Source organism: Sarcophilus harrisii, chromosome 4, assembly GCF_902635505.1.
Source record: "Sarcophilus harrisii chromosome 4, mSarHar1.11, whole genome shotgun sequence".
Lineage (NCBI taxonomy): Eukaryota > Metazoa > Chordata > Mammalia > Dasyuromorphia > Dasyuridae > Sarcophilus > Sarcophilus harrisii.
The window spans coordinates 272,976,445-273,001,485 of NC_045429.1; the positions used below are offsets into that span (position 1 = coordinate 272,976,445).

Genomic DNA, 25,041 nt, shown 5'->3' on the forward strand with positions numbered 1-25,041 from the left:
GCTTGGAGGATAGCTGAGTACTTTTGAGGAGTGATAGATACCAGAAGCCAATGTTATACTTTTTTTGACCAGTGACACGTGCCAGGCTTTCTCAACTTTTACTGTCCCTTTGTTATCTTTCTCCAAGGTCTAGCGTGAAAGCTCATACACACCTGGCTGAACTGGGGCATCCTCTTGGACATTCCAGAGTGCTCCTGGGGCCATAACTGCTTGAACCTTCTTAGCTTTGGATTTTTACAAGACTTCTGGATTTTTTTTTTTAACAAGACTTCTGGCTTCTGGGGACCCCCAAAGGCTCTCCGTCACTTAAAATCCCAAAAAGGCCCCAATCACTGTGGGCTTCTGTGGCCCCACCAGACTCCATTTTCAGATCTTTGTTGGACTTTGATGCCACTTCCTGGATTGGATAACTTGCCTCTTTTCTAAGGAAGCTGCAGGACAGAAGTGTGGCAGGATAACTCCTGCCCTAGAGGAACATTGTATTATGGTGGTTGTGTGACCAGTGGCAAGGCTAAACTAAAGAAATCTCTTAGCAATGAAAAATGATGATCCTCCATAGGTGGTGAAACTGATTCATTTGTCCTTTTCCCTTCCTATTCAGTAACTTTAAATATTTAACCACTCAATAGCCAGAACTCTTAAGTTGTCTTTCAGTTGTTTTTCATAAGGTTTTCTTTGCAAAGCATTCTAGAACAGTTTGCCATTTCCTTCTCCAGCTCATTTTGCAGATAAGGAACCTGGCAAACAGGATTAAATGACTTGCTTAGAGTCGCACAGCTAGTAAGTATGAGGCCAAATTGGAACTCAAGATGATCTCACAGGTTCTTAAATCTAAAAATACAAAGCACTTTCAGATCATCTTGTCCAAACTTCTTATTCCAGAATTGTGGAAACTGAGGCTGATTATGACTGCTTGTCAAATATTACACAAGTAATAAATAGTAGATCTAATTTTTTAATCTAGGTCCTCTGATTCGAAATCCACCATTTTGTCAACTACACCATGCTACTTAGGAAAGAAGGTAAAAATTATTCAACATCGACTCTGTGCCAGGAACTGTGTTGCATTACAAATATTTCATTCTGATTATGAGAAAAAACTTGGGACATAGGACTATTGTTATTCCAACTTTAGTTGAGGAAATTGTGGCAGAGATTACCCAAATTACCCAAGGTCACACAACTAGTATATGAGGACCAAATTGAACAGTACTCTATCCACTAGCGTGCCCTTAGTATTTTTATGGATAATACTCCAACTTAATCTAACTTTGATATTATCTCTTAGAAAAGCAAACTGACTACTTCCATGAAGAGTCCAAGGAAATTCTTACATCTTACAAAATTAATACCTGCCATCTCAGACAACTTTAACAATTCAATGATGTAGATTAAAGGACATAACATATAAACAAGCTAGTTTTAATAGAAGGAGTCAAGGGAATAAAAGTGCTTCCCTAAAACGCAAACTTTTATTTTGATATTTTTATAAATTTCTTTTAAAAAATAACAATGGGAAATTACTCTGAATTCCAATGTCACCAATGATCACCTGTATTCCCCTCTCCCCTGGAGGGAAAACCTTCATATAGCTTAAGGTCACAAATGAAAGCCAAGACATTATTAACAGGTACCCACAACCCAGAAAACGTTCCCCTGGTCCAGCGGTATAGACATGGACATCTTATACGTAACAATGCACTTAAAAATATATATATTTATATATACATAGACACACAATTATCCTGCAAAAAAGGTACTCAAATGAAATGTAACACTATGCATTATGCCAATTATTCATTCATCCAGTCACCCACTTTTTCAATTGTAAGGTCATTAGAACAGTCGCACCTACATATAAGAAAAGGATTTCCGAGGAGCAAATAAAAATAATTTCCCAAACCCCAAACTTTCCTTGCAAAGTCATGGTGTTTCAAGATAACAAAAAAAGGGACCTGACATTCTAAACACAAAAATCAAACTGAAAACGGATGTATCCCTCCTTCCCTCCCCAAAACCCCAAACAACAAAAAACCCTAAAAGAACCTAAAAGATGTAAAATTGAGTAACAGAACATTTGCAGGGTTGTTACTATGTACAAGTTTACAAACATAAATAAATACAGTTTAAAAAATGCTTTTCTTAATGAGCTTGAGCTTTAGAGATCAGGTTTGAGGGGCTTCCTCTTTTAATACTGAATCCTAAAGATAAACTAGGAATCCAAACCCCTTCTGTTTTATCATCATCATACAAACTTTGTTCTTAGCAAGTAAGACAAGCCTCTGAAACTACAAAATAAAAACAATTCAATTCCCAAGGAAGCATCTGAAAGCAACACTTGGATACATGGATTCAGAACCTATTAGTCCTGGGATGAGGGAAATATATCTTTTCACACTTCGGCTACTGTCCCTATAACAATCCTTACTTTTTGATTAATTTCCTTTTAAAAGGCTTAATTTTTCCCTGCAAAATTTTTACAGGGAAGACAAAAATGAGAAAGCATTCCCTCCTCCCCTTATTTATACTTAGTTCCAGCTTTTTTCACTTGAAATGCTGAATATTTTCAACCACTTTTGTTCAATAAGACAGCCATTCTTCTAAAACATCACCTTAATTCTCTGAAGCACAAGGTCCAAGAGATGGAAATTTGCTTTATGATAGGTTCTTAGATCTGGGAATCCTGCCCCATTCTTGATATTTAGAGGCTTCCTTAATCTATTTCCAGTTTGGTCCACAGTAAAAGTACAATATGAAAGCCTATCTGTACAAGATTCCTGAATCAAAGTATAAGGATTACATCTTAAATGGGGAAAGCAAACAGAAATAGGAATCCACACACCAGCTGCCAAGGGGATTTAAAAAACAAAAACTGCTAGAGGAACAATTTCATTACTGGCTCCAATAAGTAACGTGGAATAGCCATGGCACATGGTTTTTGGAAATGGCCAAGGACTAACAAAATAAATCTCAGACTAAAGACAGTAAGGGAATTTCCACTTCCTTCCTAGATTAGGTTTTAGTATGAATCTGTTCCTTACTCTTCAATTCCTAATGATCTACCCCAGGTCTCAACTGAGTCAAGTTACAAAACACACACATACATACACATGCGTGCGCGCACACACACATATTATTCAAAATAACAAATCATTGCATTCTCCCTTCTATTCCTGAAGTGCTGTCAAAGGAGGACAGTTTTATAGAAACTCTGTGATCAGCAACCTACAGTTTTGCTCTCTTGACATTTTACTGACTGCAAATATTCTCAGCACTTTAACACAAAAAGAATTTAAATTGTTTTGTTTTCTGCTCCAAGGATGGCAATTTCTAGGAGGACTGGCCATCCCTACAATCTTATGGGGGAAAAAAATAAGAAAACTTTTGATCCAGGTGATCTCTCTATATAATCAGTTACATTTTCATTGGGAAGGTAGGTTAAGACCACCTAAGCTGAGCCGAGCAGCATTTTAAAATGCTAGTGAGTCTTTGCTTCTTTTACTCCAGTGGTGCATTTTTTCCCCCTTGGCATTAAACCAAACAGGTAGATTCAGGTTCTTGCTATAATCACAGGTTGATTAAACCTCATTCTTAGGGAACAATATGTTCTTTATACATCACAGGATGGAAATTTCCTCTGCCTGAAAGTCATCTCTGCATGCAACATGTTCATTCTGTTGGTCACACATAAAATCTCAAACTTCATGGATGGATGAGACTAACCAAACTCCAAGTGGGAAGAATTGGGCTGTGGTTTCCCGGACTGTCATCTTGCTAACGACTGAACAAGTATCTCTCCCCTGGGATGGCCCTGCTTCACCAGCCAAATTAAGTGCCGCTGTAGTACTGTCTTGTTGGCTTTTTGTCTCTTGTACCATCCAAATATATGAAATACTAATGTCATTAATAGTTTGAAGTCCTGACTGAGAGGGGTGGGACAGAGTCCTTGGAATTTCAATTCGCCAGAGATCACTGCAATTATAATACCAAACCACTTATTAAAAATTAAGTGGTTTCTGTTTTGTAGAAAAGGGCAGAATGTGATCATGAGTGTCCCACTGGAAGATCTGCTCAATTTCCTGGAAAAATGGGACATGGTGGAGAGGAACCTGGATCAGCTCGCTCTCTCTGCTCTTGGTTAGGATACTCGAATCATTTGTGCCATTGCTTCTTCGTCTGCTTGATTTGGATCCTGTGGACAAAGAAACGATAAAAACCATCATCTTTCTCTCCCAAAATTAAATACTTCTGATTTTCACAGCTAGTTTTCAGAGAAAAAGACAATTTTACCAAGAACAAAATACAGTATAGAAAAAGTTTACCTAATAGTCTGCAATGTATAAAGAATGGATAGCACTGCTAGTAAACTGCCTTTTTAAAAGGAAGAGCTGGGGACTAACATATTCCATTTTCCTAGAGAGATATTAATTATATGTGCCAACTATGTCCTTAGTAGGAATTACAAGAGAAAAAAATTAGTCCATGCTTTGTGTAGCTTGTGGAAGGAACATCCATAGGGTCCCTGGCAGGTAGATTGTATTCCTTTAAGAGAATGAAAATATCTTCAAGACTTAATTGGTCTAGAAGATTAAGGTTTCAACTATTAAAATTATTTCCTCTTCACCTTTGTACAAAAAGGCAGCAATTTAAGGAATCTGGAAGAATCCTAGGGTTTGACACATTTTTGATCAAGAATTATCATCATGGCAAATTTGGAGGCAAGGGAGCTTTACATGCCACTGTTGGGTAAACCTTTTTGTGTTAAATGTTAACTTATATATTTACTTTGGTTTTGGTTGGTAGGACTGAATCAGTATAACCTCTTGTTTGAAGTGGCAAGAGGGAACATGCACAGGATTGCTGGCTAATGTTGAAGGAGCTTCACTCAACTGTATCAGGGTTCTTACTGAAAATCTTCTCCATGCTATTAAGCTAGATTCCAAAATTTTGTTAAGTGTCAAGACAATCTGAGTGTGTCTCATTTCCTTCAAGCCACCAGGTGGATTGAGTCAGGCTTGGATACAACTGGGAGAAAAGAGGACTGATGTATATTTTTTCTTTTAAGAAAATATTTGTCAGAATTTCAACACCTTGTCCTATTCCTTCTCTGGGTTTCAGACCCTTCCAGGAACTCAAATCTCTGGTTCTGGCCATAAAATCTAAGGACAGTAGCCTGCTGTGATATTCATTGGTTCTGGTGTATTTCAACAGGGATCAACCCCTTCTTCCTGGACAGGGAAGATGTAGCTTCCATAATCCTTAGGAAAATCAAAGGCTAATAAGGTATAGAAGTTATAGAAGATTAAGAGGCCTTGCCTGGGACAATACTAACCCCAGAAATGTACAGCTGGCTAACTAGTTCCACTGTGTCAAGATCACTAGGTAAAGTCTGAACCCTTACTCAAAATAGCCTTTTTACCGCATGTTCTAACCTTGACATTATATCCAAGATTATGTTAGGTCGCTTGTATGTTTATCTGGTTGATGATCTATATCTCTTTCTGAGTCTCCAGGTGCTATGAGGCATACAATACTCCATCCTATTTGGACAGGACAAATCCAGGATGATCAGGCTTCAAACAAATTCAGCCATCATGGATCCCCACTCAAGAGTACCTACAGGCTTCCAGTTTTTTACAGGAGTTCAGACTGGCTTCCATTCCCCATTATCCCACATGCTGCTTTTGTAACCAACAGCCTTGCCAGAGCAGCTTCCTAGAGTTACTGATCACTACTTATTCTGGCATCCTTTTGAGTTATGTTTGCTGAGGAGTTATATAAAAGCTGGGCTACTTTATAACCTTCACACTGCCTTCTAAATTGGAAGTTAACAGACATTGGCAAATTGATAAATAAAATCTGCCCAATTCAGAACAAAAATAATAGCTGTAAAGTGTGTAACAGTTACAAAGCACTTTATGTTTTATTTCATAGTGATGATAACCTTGGGAAACAGTCCTGAATATTAAAACTCATTTTAAACAAAACAAAATGATAAAGATAGCAATAAATATATAATCAAACAGTAAGAAGCAGGGTACAGAGGGGTACAGTAATTATTCATAACTTGTGCAGGGGACAGTTTAGCATGAAATGTGACTGAAATATATCTCCTCAAGAGCAGGGATTAATTTTTTTATTCTTCTATTCCCAGTACCAGGTGCAGTACCTGGCACACAAAGGCACTTAAAAAATGCTTTGCTAAATAATGGAACAGAGAATTAATGTTCAAAAAGATAGCCAATAAGAATGTATAGACAGGATGGAATCCATCTAGAAGGCCTTTAACTTGGCAAAAGGGTTTGGACCTGATGTCATCAGCTACCTATGTAGACTGTTGAGTCAAATAAGGATGTGATCAAAATCAAGCTATAGAAAAATGTAATCCAGCAGTGGTGCTGTAAAGGATGGATTAGAGGTATAAAACCAATTAGGAATCATGTAGACCCAATACTGGATAATATTTAAAGAGGACAGGATGAACCCTACTAACATTGTGATAAACAAACCAAAAGAATTTAGTCATATAAGTGGTATACAAGGAATGAAGACAGATGACACCAATTTCCTGCTTGGGGAAAAGTGATAAAGGTTATAATAGATAAAAACTGGCTAATTTAAGAAATGAATTGGAAGATACAGTAATTTTTAGTTCGGGATACACTCTATTGTAAGCAACCAATTAACATTCTATAGACAGCTGGAAATGTGTGTCTGACATGTAGGTTAAGATGTCAGTTCTGGAGATAAAGATTTAATAATAACAGCAGCGTGCATTTACATAAAGATTACTATGTGCCAGGCACTATGTTAAATACTTTATAATGCTGTGATAATCAAAAGATATAGGAATTGTAAAACATTTAGTACAATGCCTGGTTTGTAGTAACTACTACATAAAGGTTATTTGTTCTTGTTATTATTATTAATCTTCAACATTCAATTGATCATAACCCTAGGAAGTAGATGCTCTCATCCTCTTTTATAGATGAGGAAAACTGAGGCAACAGTTAAGTGACTTGTTCATAGTCATTTAAATAATGACACAGGATTTGAACTCATGTTTTTCTAATTACAGGCCCAATGCTGTATGCATAATATCTTTTTTGTTCAGTCACTTTTTTTAGTCATGCCTGACTCTTCATGATCCCATTTGGATTCCCAAGAAATTTGTTTCTTGGCAAGGATACTGAAGTGGTTTGTCACTTCTTTCTCCAATTCATTTCACAGATGAGGAAACTGAGGCAAATAGGGTGAAGTGACTTTCTCTAGGTCACACAGCTAAGGAGTGTCTGAGGTCAGATTTGACCTCAGGAAGATCAGACTTCTTGACTTTAGGCCCATCACTCTATCTAGAGTGCCACCTAACTGCCCTTTTTAAGCATGCCTTACTCCAAAAAATAACAAGAGAAGTCAGGGCAATGTCACAAAAAATGCATTAGTGTAGAAAAACTTCTGGACTTGGAGTCAGAAGGAGATATCGGTGTTCAAATCCTGCCTTGATATATAACTATCTATGGGCAAGTCACTTAGCCTCTGTACTTCAATTTCCTACTCTGAAAAACAGGGATGTTAATAAATCATCAGAATGGTCCATTATCTGCTAAGTCCAATGGATTTCTCTCAATTCTAATCTTTTGTGATCTTTCTGAAGTATCTGACAATGCTAGAGACAGACTTCTCTCTCAATTGCTGGGATACTTGCTCTCCCTCGGTTATCCTCTAACCTTGCCAATCCTTCTTATCATCATGTATATTCCACAGCTAACTTTGGGATCCTGCATTGCTCTGGCTTTGGGGCCTTTCCTCTTCTTCCTTGATGACCTCTTCAACTCCCATGCGAATGACTCTCAGATCCAGTCCTAGACTGAGTTCCAGAATTGTAAATCACCTATCAAACTCAAATAGAAATGGAGATCATTATTCTGTACATAAGGATCTCTGCAGCCTGCATAGTGACTTAACTTTAAAATGTTTTATTATTTAAAATGTATGTTATATTGCATTTATTTTGCCGAGTATCTCCCAACTGAATTTTAATCTGGTTTGAGTTGTATTATGAAGTGTTATGGGCTAAATGTAGCCCACAAGCTGTGTTTGACACCTCTCATTAGATATTTCAAATTGGACATCCCAAAGCAACTTCAACTTCATTGTCTGACACAAAATTTGTTATTGCTTCCTCCAAACTTCTTTTGAATTTTCCTCTTTCTGAGGGTACCACCATCTTTCCAGTAATCCAAGTTTATAAGCTCAGTGTCATCTTTGACTCTTCACTCTCTTTCAGCCTATATATTGTTTCCAAATCTTGTTTCCATCTCTACTTAACATCTCTCACAATCTTCTCTCTACTCACAGCCACAAACTTAATTCAAGTTTCTGTCACTTCTGCCCTGGACTACTGCAAAAGCCTCCTAATTGATCTCTTCCCTTCTCCAATCCATTTTTCAAAGAGTGCATGTTTGCCAAGTCATTCCCTAATAAACTCTGGAGGGTTCCCCTCACCTCCAGGATCAAATATGAACTCCTCTATTTAGCAGCCTATCTTTTCAAGTCATATACATGATTCCATTTCAAATTCTTCCTTTTAAACTTCCAATTCTCTGCCTCTGCATCAGCTATACTGACCTGGAACATATTCCCTTCTTATTTCCAACTCTCATATTACTAAGTTTCCTTCAAAATTCAGCTCAAATGCCATCTTTATAAGAAACCTTTATCAATTCCTCCAAGATATTTAATGCCTTCTTTCAAAAAATTATTTTGCATTAACTTTGCAAATATATACATTTGGATTTGTCTGATCTAAAAACCTCACATTCTACAAGAAATCTTTCTTGCTCCATCTCCATTTATACCAGTCCCTCCCTCTTAGTTTATTTCTAATTAACTCTGTACAAATCTTGGATATACATAATTGTTCACATGTCTCCCTAATTAAAATGGGGGTTCTTTAAGAGAAGGGACTACTTCTGCCTTTTTTTGGGGGGGATATTCCCTGGGCACTGCCAGACACACATAGTAAGTCTTTAATAAATTTTGTTTGTTGATTATTGATTGACTATATGTTTTCTTCTCCAATAAAGTTGTAAGCTACCTGAGGGCAGAAAGGTTTTTCCTTTCCCTCTCCCCCGCTTAAGTAATTAGAGCACAATGCCTGGCACATAGCATGTACTTAGTAAATGCTTTTTTGATTACATGTACTGATTATCTCATATAGTTATTTTGAGGATCAAATGAAATAATGCATGAAAAGTGTGTTATACCTCCTAAAAGGCTAGATTTATTTCAGTGGTTCTTATTACTATTATCATTACCTGCATGTGGGGGCTATCCTTTTCCTTTGGAGAGAAAAAGCGACCACCTTCTCCACGCTTCCTTGCCATGGCGTGCCGATGCCTAGACTCATGTAAATATTTCTGTAATGACAAATATCTTTCTGTTTAGCTATTAACTTACAGAGAATTACTTAAGTATATTTTTTCCCCTCAAAATAGGTTGAGCATATATGATTTCAATTCAATAAACAGTTTTTAAATTACTATGCAAGGCACTATTGCTCGGCAACAAAAAAGACAAGTAACTTTAATTCAGTGGGAAGAGCAAAGAATGATTGGGAAGAAAATCTGACAAGCAGCTGAATACAGTAAACAACTAAAGTTTGTTCAAGTAAAAATTTGGTTCTAATTCTATGATCTTAAATGTCAAAATCTATTAATATCCAATATAACCTTCCCTCCCTTCTTATAATCCACATAAACAGGGAAGATGATGCTCATACCAAATGGGGTTAATTTTTAGCAATGAAAACAAAGAAAAGCACTATACATAAATTTCCAGAAAAGTCAAAGGGTAAAGAGAGATGGCTTCATGACTAAATTACAAACCAAAAGACCCAATGTACATGTATATATTCTCCAAGTATATACACACCCTCCTTTCCTTGGGGATTTTTCCTTCTGCCTCTAATTTGGCCCGAGCTTGTCTCCTCTTAAGAATCCGGTGATATTGCTTAGCATTCACATAGAGGGGCTCTTCTTCAAGCATTTCTGCTCCAGGCAAGGGGATCCTTTGGATAGCAGGCACAGAACCAGCCCCTGGTACCATCTGAGTAAGGAAGAACCCAGAACTTATTAATTAAGAGGATTAAGGACCTGACAAAGCAGAGTTGCTGGATCCCTGCTTACCCTTTTTTTTCTTCTGTGGCAAGAAACACAAAGATGGGTTTAAAATATCTCAAAACAAATCATGTCCACTGCTTGCTTCATTTGTTATGAATACCTGCTGCCATCTAATGGCTATTATTATAAATACTAATACCAGCAGTAACAGCAATCAGGTACACATACACACATTTTTGAAGAATGTACCAATCTCTTTTTACTCAATATTTATTCAGATTTGCCACCACTTGACACAATGTTGGTTCAAAGCTATAGCAGACACCAAGAATGATTGATCTTGTGCTTGCTTGCCAGCTTTGTCCTACTGAGTTTTTAGTGTCCTAGACAGCTGACTGTGGTCTATGGGAGCTGGTCTATAAACCATTTGATCATTCTTTTCTCAGGCTTGCTAAGTAACGATCCCAATAAAAAACTGCCCTCAAAATCTTTTTGATCCCTGAGGATCTTTTTCCTGCAGAAAGATTTTGTATATTCTTTCTACTGCAAACAGAGAAACTTCAAAATTCAAGTCTTTACTTTGTTATGACTTAACATGTTTACATATAGACTACTACAAAACCCAAAATCTTTGTGGGATTTAAATTTCTTTCCTAATCTCAATGTTAGTTAACTATTGTATATTATTTACCTAAAATGTCCCTCCCTGATAATGCTTTATGTAAATGATGTTTTTGTAAATTAAATAATTTAAAATATATTTTGCTGTTTTTAAGGGGCTTCCTTAGCAAAACCCTTCAATAACTAAAAAATCCTTTGTTAAAACGATTAATCACTCTAAATTATTTACTAACATACAGATTCTCACCTACTAATAGAATGTAAGCTCCTTGCCAGCAGGGAATGTTTTGTTTTCATCTTTGTGTCCCCAGTGCTGGGCACGGAGCCTTGCACATAGTAGGGGCTTAATAAATGCTTGGTGAATACCTGCAATGAAGGGCAGCATGAGTGGAGGCACAGAATGGGCTCCCCCCAACCCCAACACACACATTTCCCTACTAGTGAAAGTTTCATTGTAAAAATTTCGCTTCAAAATCAAATCCTTAATTTAAAATTATTATAGATCTTCATAATTCATGTGTATAAAAGTTTTACACAGGTTTTTATAGCTCTTTGAAACAAAACAGATCAGAATTGTGCTATACAGCTTTTGTAAATGAAATCAGCTCTAGAAAGTATAAATTGAGATTTTCACCAAAGGAAAAAAAAATCTGTATCGTTATCACAGCATCATTAAAGTCATTGAGCTGAAAAGGATCTCAAAGAGTACTTTATCCAACCCCCTCGTTTTACAGATGAGAACACTGAGGCCCAAGTTCATATAGGAGGTATAAAATATAGGGGACAAATCTAGGTCTTCTAACTCCAGAGCCAGTGCTCTATCCACTTTAACCAGTCACAAAAAGTATAAACCCAGACAGCACCTTAGGGATGATATGATTTATACCCTCATTTTATAGAGAGGATGAGTACCAAGACCTATAGAAAAAAGGAAACAACAGGATCAATTACTCACCATAACCATTCCTCCTGAATTAACCACATTCCCAGCAACTGGTAGTGTCACAGTAACAGTCCCCTGTCCACTGCTAGTTGTATTGGTATTGGCTCCTGTCTGGACAATCTGGGCTCCTGCCAAACTGGCTGCTGGGATGGTAATCATGCCAGAAACAGGGACTGTAACTTTAAGAAAATAAAACATTTGGTTTGTAGCAGCTCTTTTTGTGGTGGCAAAGAATTGGAAAATGAATAGATGCCCATTAATTGGGGAATGACTGAATAACTTTTGGTATAAGAAAGTAATGGAATATTATTGCTCAATAAAAAATGATGAATAGGCCGATTTTTAAAAAGCCTGGAAATAGTTACATGAAGTGACACTGAGTGAAACAATTAAGAACCAGGAAAATATGTACACAGAAACAGCAAGATTGTGGAATGATCTACTATGACAGATTTGGTTCTTCTCAGCAGTTCAATGATCCAAGATCATCCCAATAAATTTTGGATGAAAAATGCTTTCTGTATCCAGAGAGAACTATGGAGACTGAATATAAATCCATACATGGAATGTTCACTTCCCCACCATTGTTTTATTTTTTTGTTTGGGTCTGTCATAGTTTTTCCCTTTTGTTTTGACTTTTCTTTCCCAACATGATTCATAAAGAAACATATTAAAAAATGTTGTATCTGACCATAGTCATATTACACCCATACCCACACACTTTAACGAAAGTAACAAAAGATCTCAGGGTCAATTTTTTTTTAATGTGTGTATAAATATGCATGCATATATAGATATGTGTATACATATACATATATGCAAACTTTTACATGCTGGACAAAGGTCAATTATAATTATTAATAGGACTTATCCACAAATGAAAGTCGATTTTTCTTTTGGGTGGCTAGTGCTAATAGAAAATTCTTTGAAAAAGTGCTGTTGTATTTTGGTACAATAAAACTACAGCAACTATCCAAGTCTGAGACTAAGAAGATATGAAAAATACTATTTCTTGGAAGCTAGATGCCCCTTCTAAAGTGAGCCAGCCAGCCAGCCACCCAAGAAAACACAGGAAAGAGACAAACAGTAACTTGAAAGCACACATACTGTCTCATACCTTGCTGAAGGATAGTGCCATCTGCATTGACTGGCTGATAAACAATGGTCTGTCCTTCCGCAGTCTGTGCCACCTGCTGCCCCTGGACAGCTATCTGCTGTTGAGTCTGCAAGGAGCCAACAATAAATACCACCAATAGGCAACACATATCCTCCCAAAAGAATCCTCAAAATAAAAGAGCGGATATCACATAGGACCACCTACTTTTCAGAAACATTTTAATGAAAAGGGATGTTTAATTTAAAAAGCAACTTTAAGAGAAAGAGGATCCTTAAAAGGGGGGAAGAACTGAACTATCACAATATGCTAAATGTAGCCAAAACAAAAACAGAAGTTGCAAAACTCATTCCTTCTATTCATTATGTATTTCAAGCCTTCAGATTCGTTAAGTTTCTTTTACCCCTCCCCCACCTTAAAATATAAAGATGAGGTTTAGATGTTATTCAAATTATTTATCATTTAGAAGCCTTTGAAGACAACTTCCCAAGTCAATATGAAATGTTTTGGCATAGCACCTTAATAGTTTCAAATGAACCATTTTATTGTATTTTAGGAAAGATCAGTTACCTGGGTCTGGCCAGCAGTGACGGCAGTCTGGGGCTGCTGAATGATGATTTGCTGGGTTTGGCCTTGCTGACCTTGTACCTGAACAGCCTGACCCCCTTGAATCTGAATCTGTCCTGGCTGTACCAATTGGATCTATAAAAGTTAAAAAAGACAAAAAACAAAGAAAATTGTCTTGTGTTGAAACTGCCCTCATTTGGTCTTCTAATTTTATTCTCTCTCAATTTATAGTTTATAAGATTGGCAAATGGTAAGGAAGGAACAGAATTACCTCTGTCCTCTTTACCATTCTGAATCAAGAGTGACTTGTTATCAGTTATTTTGGTTTAATTCAAGAGGGAATAGACAGTTCCTTTAGTAGGATGAATTTCCTAGATTCATAGAACTGGAAGGAATACATAATTTACAACAACCAACTACAGTGGCTAAAAAATTAAAAAAAAAAAAAAAAAAATCCCATTATTACAAATTCCTGAAGTAAGCTATAAGTTCTCTTCTAGATCACTGAGAATGCAGGAAAGTCAATATTTTCCCAAGATACTAAGTATAAATTCCCTTTTGGTGGAAAAGAGAAGAAATAAATGGCCATTCCAAGGTCTCTTACAACTGAAATTTATTATTCTTAAACAAGAAAAAAAGGGAAAAACTAAAAACAATAACATGCATTTAAAAATTTTTGAATTTCAAATTATTCTTATTCCCTCCTCCTCCTCACACTGAGAAGGCAAGCAATATGATGCCAATTCTACATGTGAAGTCATGCAAAACACATTTTCATACTGGTTGCCAAAAAAGAAAAAGACAAGAAAAATAAAGTGAAAATATGCACTTCAAATCTGCACTCAGGTTCATCAGTTTCTCTCTCAAGGTGGACAGTTTCATTCTTAGTTCTCTGGAATTGTCATAGATCATTATTTTTAAAAAATTACTTAGTATTTTATTTTCTTCTAGTAACATGTGAAAAACAGTTTTTAACATTATTTTTCAAAATTTTTAAGAGTTCCAGATTCTCTCCCTTTCTCGTCCCTCCTTCCTCCCATGAGAAAGGCAAGTAATTCTACAGAAGCTATGTATATAATAATGCAAAACATTTCCATAAAGCATAAGATGAGCTAGCGGCAACAGTTAAGTAGCATGTCATATTATGTTCCCATTCCATAGGCAGTTAATGACAATTCATAACACTTACAGATAGTTCTGGCTTTGGGTAAACTGTCAATGGAATACAAGTTAAACTGGAAAACAAAACTAAACAACACTAACAATGAAAATGAGAAATAAAGGGGGAAAAAAAAAAGCAAGCTTTGCTTTGCATTCAGAAACCATCAATTCTTTCATTGTATTACTGAGAACAGCTGAGCATCTTAAAATATCGCTATTACTTACTTTGTACACAGGATAGCAGAAATGGAACACAAACCATTCTCCTAATTTTATACAAATTCTTTTTTTTATGTATTCATTCAATTCATTACTCATAGCTGGAATGGATTCTAACTTCATCTCAATTCCTCAAAAACCTTGTCTTCTTTTTGTTCCATTGCCAACCACTTACTTCCTCCAATTAATTATTAGTTTTCTCTCTTCCTCGATTTAACTTTTTGTGTGTGTACATGTTTCACCTTTTTATTTCAGGATTTCATACATGGTATGTATTTGATAAAAGTTTGGTAAATTAAATCCATAAATTGTTTGTAGCAATGTATATTCAATTCATCTGAAGAAAGTTAAACAAATACTTATTAAACATTGATCAAGTGCATTGTGCTAGGTATTGAGGCAAGACATACAAAAAAAATAGTGTAAGAAAAATTATAATATCAATTCACATTCTAATGAATTGCTCATATAATTATGCTCACCTGCTGTAATCCTTGTGTCCCAGAAACAGGTACTTGCATGATAGTCTGACCCTGGCCACCAGGAACAGCTTGGACCATAATGGGCTGGCCAGCTGATGTTATTAGTTGACCTCCACTCACTTGTACCATCAAAGGTTGACCCTGGACCTAGAGATCAACAGAAAACAAAACAAAACAAAACAAAACAAAACAAAAAACAATGAAATAAAGCTACCCAGAGAAAGAATTTAACTATAAGCCAGTCAGTGGGATTACCTACTAACTTTTTTGTTACTTGGGACAAAAATTTGCTGGAAATTGTGAAGAAAAATTAGCATATAAGTGATTTTCATCATAAAATAATCCGTGACTAAATGCCACGGCAGTTTAAAGTTAAAATGGAACACAAGTACAATCCTTTGAAGTTTCAACAGATTAACTAAAAAACAAACAAATAACTCAAGATTTTTATCAAGATGCATGGAATAAGTCCTTAGGAACTGATAAGAAAACTTGGTTGGCTTGCCAGTAGACCAATTTCCAGGAATGGTGTTTTTCAAATGGACAGTGAAGATTCTAGGTATTGTGGAGAGGGAGAGTAGGAAAAAAATACAAGGAGCCAGATTGGAAAGCAGCGATATGGGGGTCAAGTTCCTCTCTCCATTGTCTTTCAACTCTGACTGACTCACTCTTCCAAACTCACCTTGAGAATTCTGAGTAATTTTCACCATTTAATGCTTACTACTTATAGATTGATCTTAAATTGATATACTCTGTGTGCTGTTCCAACCATTATAAGAGGTTTGATCCCCATAAATACTCCTTATAACAACTACATTAATTTTAATTTCTGTAGAATGAGGAATGTGGAAATGATGTGGAGATGATATGAATGGAATTCCTATTTTTCAAGTTTCTAAGAGGAAGCTACTATAAGCCTGAAAGCTACAAATGCTATGTATCATGATTCTTAAAATGAAATGTTCTTTCCCTAGAACTCCTTCTGGAAACCATAGCACAAAAACACTTCAATGAAACAAGAATGATCCAGTGTCACAAGAGTAGTTTGAATCTTCTGTTTTCTTATTCCATCATGATTTTAGGATGCTAACTCTTTATATAGTCTAAGATGTTAAAATTATTTCATAATTTTAAAAAAATTAATAAATGACCAGAAATATACTAAGAATGGGTCAATTTATACTTTTACAGACTACAAAGTTAGGAATTATTTTTTCCATTATAGAAACAAGTGAGAATAAAAGAACATTATGAAGAAATTTTAAATTCCAGGCTTTGTTAAGTCTGTTGGAAAAATTCCATATTTATTATCTATATAAATTTTACTGTCAAATTCTCATATACCTATTTTCCCCTTCCTTCTTACTTCAAAGTAGATTCCTTTTGAGACACAGTTCATACATGGATAGGTTTTCAGAATATTTATTTCATGAATACTTAAAAGAGTAATTTACAATTCTCTAAAATAATGAGATCCTTTGAGAAAAGGGGCTGCTACTTATTTCCATCAAGAGCTTCCATTTCTTAAAAAAAAAAAGTCTGAAAGTACTTAAGATAAGCTTTTAAGTATGGCACACCATTTATCTTGACATCTGTCACCTTTTAATCCTTCTTCTGATCACCACTTATGCATTCAAAAATGAACCCCAGTCTTCAATGTGGTAAAAAAGTACAAGCAAAAGACGAGCTTGAAGCAACAGTTAAGTAGCATGTTATATTATGTTCCCATTCCACAGGCAGTTAATGACAATTCACGACACTTACAGACAGTTCTGGCTTTGGGTAAACTGGCATTAATTCAACTTCATAAATTCCAAAAGAATGCCTTTACTGTACAGTACTGTGCTTTCTCACTGCTCTAGCACTGAGGTCCCCCATCAAACCACTTCCACCCCACCCCACCCCCACTTCCCAAAACACCTAACCCACCAAGTGACAGAATGCTTGGAGAGATTGTTGGGGATTTGCCTTGAAACCTTAGCAAGAGAGTCCTTTGCTCAACCCTCCCCAATCTGTTGCTCTTTTTGTCTTTGCTTGGGTATGGTCTTTGTACCCATGTCTAACTCCTACATGTTCATCTTCCTGCACTCTTTTCCCTGTTCTGGCCCTAGTCCTTGAACCAGGTTCATACATACCTCCCTCCTTCACATCTACAGACAAATTCACATTACGAAAAAAATTGTTTTACATAGAGGTCTGTGGTACATTTCATTTACTGAAAGCAAGAACTGTCTGTATTTATATATTAAAATAAAACTAAGATGAAGCAAGCAGAAAAGATGAATAAGCTGCTGAACTTTGTGACAGAATACCATTAAGATGACATATACAAAATCAACTTCTTCCAGGATGTAATATTTGAAATACATAATTCCATTATCCCACAACTATTCTTTTCTGAAAAACTAGCACGAAAAGGAACAACAGTCCAGTGAGGAGCTATGAAGTGCATGGCATTAAGCAGTAAAGCTCTGTACACTAACTAATGCTTTTAAAAAATTTCTAACATATATGGAACAAATGAAATGGGTCACACAAATCAGGGTTTGAAATAACTTATCTTCTGCCCTAATTGTTCAATTAGCTAAGTTAGAAGATACAAATCTGCAGCTTCATGTACTATCACACTCATTATCCAATCCCAAAGTTTTAAATCTATCAGTAACCAATTTCAAGACCTTAGATTCAAGATATATAATTAAGATTTCCAATTTTCTGAGCAAAAGCCAAGTTCTTCTTTATCAATTTATCTTGTACATTATGGGGAATTTTGGTTGGTTAATTGATTTAAACTGTCCTAACATACACTCTTCCACCAAAATTCACAAAGGGAAATAATGGGCTTGGTCTCTAAAAAGGAAGGAGCCTCTCTCCAAACCCGAAAGTAAAGTAACTTTCATCTCTTGTCAGGAAGAGGAAAAAAGATACACATAAATTTCATGAGTTTTATTTGTATTTCTGCAATATCTAGTTATAGGGAGCTCCTGTAGTTTCTAGCATAGAAAAAAAGCTTTTAACAGATAAAGATCTGCTCTAGGGAACTAGCCAGTATACTAGTTTCTGAAGTTTCCTATTGGTAAAAGTGCTTTATTCTGCTTACATATGTCAGTAATAATCAACTTGGCTTTCCTATTGCCTATTTTGGACACCGAATAATAGACTTCCTTCTATGAAAATATATTAGTATTGTCTGCCCCAGTACTTTACCGGTTTATTCAAAATAAATGCATTATATTAAACTTGCTATTTCCTAACCACTTAATTCATTAATAAAAAATAATGGCTAATCCAAGCCTTGTTAGTTCAATTTTTTCTTGTTTCCTTTTATCTCAAATTATTAACATTCAGCACATGAGTAAAGATCAAACTCCTAATTCAATTTCTAAGTTAATTTAAAACTCCTACTGCTGAGAATTGCTGCTAGTTACTTGTTCAATCATTCACTTTCTATTAATTCCAAAAATAGATATGTATGGTTTTAGAAGCGGGTGACAACACTTCTTGCACACTTTCTAGGAAACATTAAGAAACTCAGCAGGAATTTTTTGGGTCTCAAATGAAAACTGGCAGCATCAAATAGAGAAGAAAACCGTATGCCACTCACTTTTACCATTCCCATTTCAAACCCTGATAAAAACCAACAACAACAACAACAACAACAAAAAACCAGCATCAGGCAGGAATTAGAGGGGGAAGTTCATGCAGTGCTCACATAGATACAATTAGAGAAATCACCACTACCTGGAGTGTCTGGACTTGCTGGCCTGAGGCGGATGCCACTTGGGCCTCTGTCTGCAACTGGACAGCAGTGACACCACCCTGCTGCTGGGAACAGGAACAGGAATAGCTTGAAACTTGACAAGGAAACGCACAGCTCAAGATAAGAGATCACCTTACCTCCTGGGGGACAGAGATTGTTTCCTCAAAAGCCCCCCTTTTTCCTGGACTTTCAGACTGAAAGAATAGACCCAAGTTGCTACTGTCACCAACTGGAAAAATAATGTCGTGACATAAGCATCTGTCCATTTACTGAGATTTGCTCTTTAATGTGCTATGGTCAAAGTATTTTTCATTGTGTTTAAAACCAAATGGTAAGGTAGCCTTCAGAAACAAGCAATTTCAGTCCACTTGCTTATAGAAGCACTTCAGGGCTCCTTTATATTACAGCATTCATTTGTTATTCAACTGCATTTATGTAGTAAATTTATTTTTTAATGGAATTGCAGCTACATTTTGAAAGGAAAATGTACATTTCAAGGATTTCATCATTTGAATACAAGTAGTTCAAATCATGAGTGTCTACCAAATGCAAGACACTATTTTGACTGAAAAGAATATAAATATATCCTCTCAAAGACCTTACAAAAATTTATGATGCAATGGGGACAAATTATTGAAAACTAAATATCTTTATAAATTCACAATTTTTGTAACTTAAAGCTAAAAGTATTTCTGTTTAACTCAACTACATTAGAAGCAATTAGTAAATTAATCTAATGGCTTCCACATTGTGTCTATTTAAGGGTTATTCCTGATTTCCCCTCCCCAATTTTTTAAAATCAATTAGCATGCTATCTAAATAAATGGTGATGCTTTTGTGGAAACCACTCATTTGGAAGGGGTGATCTTAGTGAAATAATCACTGTGATTCACTTAGTGAAATAATAAAATCATGATTCAAATTGACTTCATCCTGTGGCCACTAATCAGGAACAACTTTCTGTAATGATCTCTGGAAACCTCAATTTTCTAAGTACCATATGTTAGAATTTGACAACAACGCCAAACACAACAAGAAATTAATTTCCTTTTCATTTACACCTAATCAGGTATAATCAGCAATTCTATCTAAAGTCAGACTAAGGTGCAAAGAATCAGTTTTCCTTGCCCCCCCCCAAAAAAATTTGTTGAGACTTATCCTAAAATAAAGTAAACCTTGCAGGAAACATCAGAAAATGTCATCTGCATGCATTTCACAATATCCTACTTGGATTTGGCATTAAATTAAAAACCAGCAGCTCTAATTCTTTTCCAATGCATCTATAGTTGCAAATACAGCTTCTAAATATAATCCTAATGTTGAATTAAGAATTAACTTTCCAAAATCATCTTGTCGGAAGATCTATTTGAATCTAAGAATTTTGTGTTCATCCACTATAGAAAGCCAAAGTGTCCGTGCCAGATGGAATTCATCAGGAAAAGAAGCAGAACAGAATCAATTCAATATATTCACATGAAGACAAACTCAACAATTCCAAAGCTCAATATGAAAGTAGCCCAACAGTTTGAACTTTAATAATTTGTCAAGAGGTCTAGGTTAATTAATATGAAAGACAGATTGTTCAGGTAACATAAAAAAACTATTCCAGTGGGTTGTGGATAGAATACAGTTGCAAAGAAACCTGAATTCAGTTTGAGATACTGAGTCCAAATATAAGGAAATATTACCAAGAAAATGTCTAGACCTTTGCATCTCGCCAAACTCAGAATATGATCAAATTTCAAATACATTACAGCAGTCACTTTTAAAATTACAGCCAGTTCTCTTATTTTGACACTCAGAGTTGAATGATTTTCATACCTGTTGCTGAATTTGTCCAGCCTGCACGACAATCTGTTCTGTAGAACTATTGCTGTTTGCTGTATATTGCTCCATGTCTCATTTAGGTTGCAATTCTGTATATATGACAACCTCCTGCTGGATATCCTGGGAAACGGTTTAAGAGTGTACTCCTATTAGAAAGATTAAGAAAGAAATTACCAGAAATTATAATCAATAGATATATAGATCTCTATAATAATGTATGACTAATCAGTATCATTTAGCACTGAAATTACAAGGTTAAATTAGCATAATCTATGATTACAATAAACCTATATTTCTAAGTTTTTAAAATAATTTCAAGGCATGCAGCACATTTGTAAGGCCTGTCTTCAAAGTGTTACAGTACATATGCATTGTTTTAATCAAGTGGGTAGATCATTCAAGGCCTGAGATCAAATTCAGTATTATTCAAATAGCCAATTTTAAGAAGGGACTTCTTAATCAGAATCTAAAGGAATTTGGAGTTTGCATATGATCCCAATGAATGGAAGGAAATACATTTAAATACTGAATGTATCTTTGACTTCTTTTAAATTTTCAAATTACTCTGTATTTTCCCCTGGTCCCCTCCATTCAAGAAATTTTAATTTCTACTACTGAGAATCAATATGTGTTGGTTAATGTTAAAGAATAAACTGTAATACAAAAGAAAGTGTTAGAAGGCAGTCTTGGATAGCATTTCCCTCCCAAGGCATAAAGATGATCTCTCTTGTCCCTTCCACTGAATGGGTATATATAAAACAACTGCAGCTCAAAACAAGAAGAGGAGAGATGGGGTAGATGGGAGAGAGGAGGCAGATAAGTAGAGAGGTAAAGTGTATGAGAGGAGGAGGGAATTCATTGGATCTTAATAACCCTCAATAGTAGGTACTATTGTTTCCATTTTACAGGTGAAGAAATTGAAGCTCAGGATTACACAGTCAGCAATCTCAGGAAATTTATATCCAAAGGCTACCACTCCAGGTCCAGGATTGACCTATTTATTTTTCCAGATTGTCTTTGAAGTGTATGTGATCTGGCTAATTAGTAAAGCAAATTCAGTTCTACTATTCTTGTCTTCAATTGGCCAAAGGACAACTGTATTTAATAAAAGTTTTGCCTCAAAAATATCCTTCTTCCCTTATGAGAATTGTCAACTTTTGAGGAAGCACATATGCCTTTTTGGCTATCTCCTCCCCACCCCCAAATGATTAAAATAAAAACCCATATCTTAACTTCACATGAAAAAATAAAGTTTACGTAAAAATCTGTTTTCCTCAAGTGTCTCAAGGAAATTGCAATATCCCAAATAAAGAGATTCTCCAGTGAATACAATATACATTTTCAGGGCAAAAATTTAACTCCCACCAAATTTCAATGCACACTCATATAAATAAAATACATATGCACTTTCTCCAGGAGAGAGCACAAAGCTCAACCCCCCCCCCCCAAAAAAAAACAACCCCAAAATAAAACAAAACAAAAAAAACCCTTCCCTATTGGATTCCCTATATTGGATTTTCAAAATGTAGCTTTTAATTTTTGAAATTAAAAACATGAGATACTTCTTCAAATACACATGCAAAACACATTAAAAAGGCAAATATTTTTAAATTATCCATGCCATAGAATACTCTATTAACGTGATTATGAGTTTGTTATTACTTTTATCTTATCAAAGATAATTTAATTCTAAGAAGCAAAAACGGGGGGAGGGGGATTCCTTGAGGATTTATAATTTAACAATAAACAAAAAGGAATAGACTAGGGACAAAAATTCCCCTTTATGTTCGAAAGAAATCAACCCCAGTTATAAGCAGAAATCTCTCAGATTTTCTAAAGCACAGTCTGACCATGTTACCACTCCTTCATTTAATAAATCCTATTGGAAACTGTTACCTTCAGTTTCAAATTTTAAAGTCTTGTTTGGTTCTTCACAACCTTTCTAGTTTTCTTTCACTTTACTCTCTTGTATCTATCTAGTGGCACCACCATCCATGCAATTTCTCTAATAGGACAATTTATTACCCAACACTCCTTTTTATCTGGCTGTTTCCATACCTGGAATTCACACCTTTCTCATCTCTGCCTCCAGGATTTTCAAGTTTCAGCTAAAACTTCAATTTCTGCAAAATGCCTTTTGCAGGCCTTGTTAACACCAGTGTTAACTTAAGGTTATCTTCAATTTATCCTTTATACATCTTGTTTATTTGCATGTTGTCCTCACAAGATTTTAAGTTCCTCGAGGGCAGCATTTTTGTCTACCTTTGAATTCCTATTACAAAGCTCGGCACCTGCTAGTTACTTAATTAACTTGAAGTACTTGTCAATTTGACTTAAATCTTGTTAGGGACTTGTTTCCTCCATCAGAATCCCAAGTACTGTACAACTCCATAAAGTCACCACTCCTAAAATTTTACTGCAGCCAGAATCATAGGATTTAAAGTTGAATAGACCTCTCATTTTTTAAAGTAAGCCTTGATCCTAATATGAATATAGAAAAAAATTTTAAGAACTTAAAATGCAAATCATTTTATAAACAGGAACTTAATTATGCACTCTCTATAATAGGAGAAAAATGAATCAAGAGAAGGAGCCTGAAGTCTTGGCTGACTTAAGTCAGGTAAGAAAGAAGATGGTGGTAGGGGAAAATTAACTCTATGTTTCCTAGCTACAACAAAGTATTGAAGAGGGGAGAAAGAGGGCTCGTGCAGTCAAGTCTTCCATGGGAGAACAAACTGGTATAAAGAGCTTCCAGGAGCCAAATGGACAAACAGCCTGGGAAAAGGAGGCAGCTTGGTTTGGCACCCAGTCTGGAGGGGGCTGCTGTTCTGCCCCAGCAACGAGAGAGGGAGGAAATGACGAGCCAAAAGGGGGTGGTAACGGTAACGGGACAGGAGACACAGGGAATGTTGGCTGGAAGGAGGGGCATGGTCGGGCCAGGGGAGTGGGAGAAGTGGAGGGGAGGCCACGGGCCTCCTGGATTTAAGAACCAGGCGGACAAGGGAAGTCAGACAGTAGAGGAACCAAGGGGGAGGAGATGGGGGGATGGGGGGCGGGAAGACCATGGCAGGGGGCTTTTGTGTTAGGTTTGCCAAGCTGCCCGTCCCGGGTTGTGAAACGGGGAATGGCCCGAGAACTAGGCGCACCTCATTCATAGAGGATGGGGGAGGGGTGGGGGCAAACGAAGCAGGCGGGGTTTTAGGGTCCAGGTGATTGAGTGGGGTGGAGAGGGGTGCGAGCGAGTGCGAGTGTGTGTACACACAAACACACGTACAAAGGGCATATTCAGCCGGGCACACAGAAAGGAGGAAGAAAGGGGTGCTGGGTGGTCACTCAGGTCAGCAAGGGTTTAGTGAAGAATTCACTGAGGACCCACTCCCCGAATGCCCTGGAGCCCGTGGGCCCAAGGAGGTGGCTCCCGGGCCCGGGGAAATTGGAGGTAGCGCTTAAGAGCCGCGACCGAGCGGGAGATCCGGACCCCATCTTGGGGGTCGGGACCCCTGGGTCAAGCCGCCGAGCGCGGAGAGGGCCCGGCCATTCCCGCACGGGCGGGGCGGCCCCCTGCAGGCCTCGGCCGGGAGTGGCAGCAGGTCCCCGGTACAGCCACACCACGCCAGGGCCCGGTTCCAGGCAGGCCTGCCCCGCAGCCTCCGCAGCTGCCGCCGCCGCCGCCGCCACCCGCCCCGCTCCCCGGGCTCGGCGGGCGCCTGGGCCTCTCCTGAGTGGTCAGCGAGACCCGCCAATCGGGGCGCTGGGGCCGGCTCTGGGCCGCTGGATATTGGCTCCTCACACTCACCGTGCCTCGCTCCCCCGGTTCGCTGCCCGCGCTGATTGGCTCCAGTACCGGACCCCGAAACCCAATCAGAGGCTCCAGCCGCCGCTGCCGCCGCCACTGCCGCTGCCTGGCAAAATGGCGAACGCGAACAAAGGAGCCCCGGGCCCCCCCTCCAACCGCCTCGGCGCAGGCGCCTGTAAGCCACGCCCCTATCCCCGCCCCCACTCCCCTCCCCACCTGCGGACTCTCCCCGCCCCGCGCTGAGTGCGTACGGCGCACGCGTCCCCAAGACCCAGTCAGGGCCCCGCCCCCCCGCCTCCGGAAGAATGTGCAGGCTCTTCCAGGCCATGTTGACCCACCCTTTCAACCCAAGTTCCACCTTGGAGGTGCTACTGCGCAAGCGTTCACTGACCCTTTCCGTCACTCTCTCCTAATATCCGCCAGAGATCCT

At 37.4% G+C, this 25,041-nt stretch overlaps 1 protein-coding gene across 6 annotated transcripts; it reads right to left on the minus strand.

The window, feature by feature from the left end:
- Nucleotides 1-1,454: 1,454 nt before the first annotated feature.
- On the minus strand, nucleotides 1,455-24,695 carry NFYA (nuclear transcription factor Y subunit alpha). Of its 6 annotated transcripts, none has more exons than XM_031964893.1 (10): nucleotides 24,612-24,695; nucleotides 20,810-20,961; nucleotides 18,967-19,050; nucleotides 15,229-15,375; nucleotides 13,370-13,501; nucleotides 12,803-12,908; nucleotides 11,698-11,864; nucleotides 9,934-10,107; nucleotides 9,318-9,419; nucleotides 1,455-4,192 (listed from the first exon to the last, which is right to left on the minus strand). In XM_031964893.1, the coding sequence occupies exons 2-10, from the start codon at nucleotides 20,882-20,884 to the stop codon at nucleotides 4,139-4,141; spliced, it is 1,041 nt and encodes a 346-aa protein (XP_031820753.1). In that variant the 5' UTR covers nucleotides 20,885-20,961; nucleotides 24,612-24,695; the 3' UTR covers nucleotides 1,455-4,138. The 6 variants fall into 6 exon arrangements, with proteins under 6 accessions (XP_031820753.1, XP_031820754.1, XP_031820752.1 ...); XM_031964894.1 differs by having other exon boundaries at nucleotides 18,970-19,053; XM_031964892.1 differs by having other exon boundaries at nucleotides 18,967-19,053.
- Nucleotides 24,696-25,041: the final 346 nt, after the last annotated feature.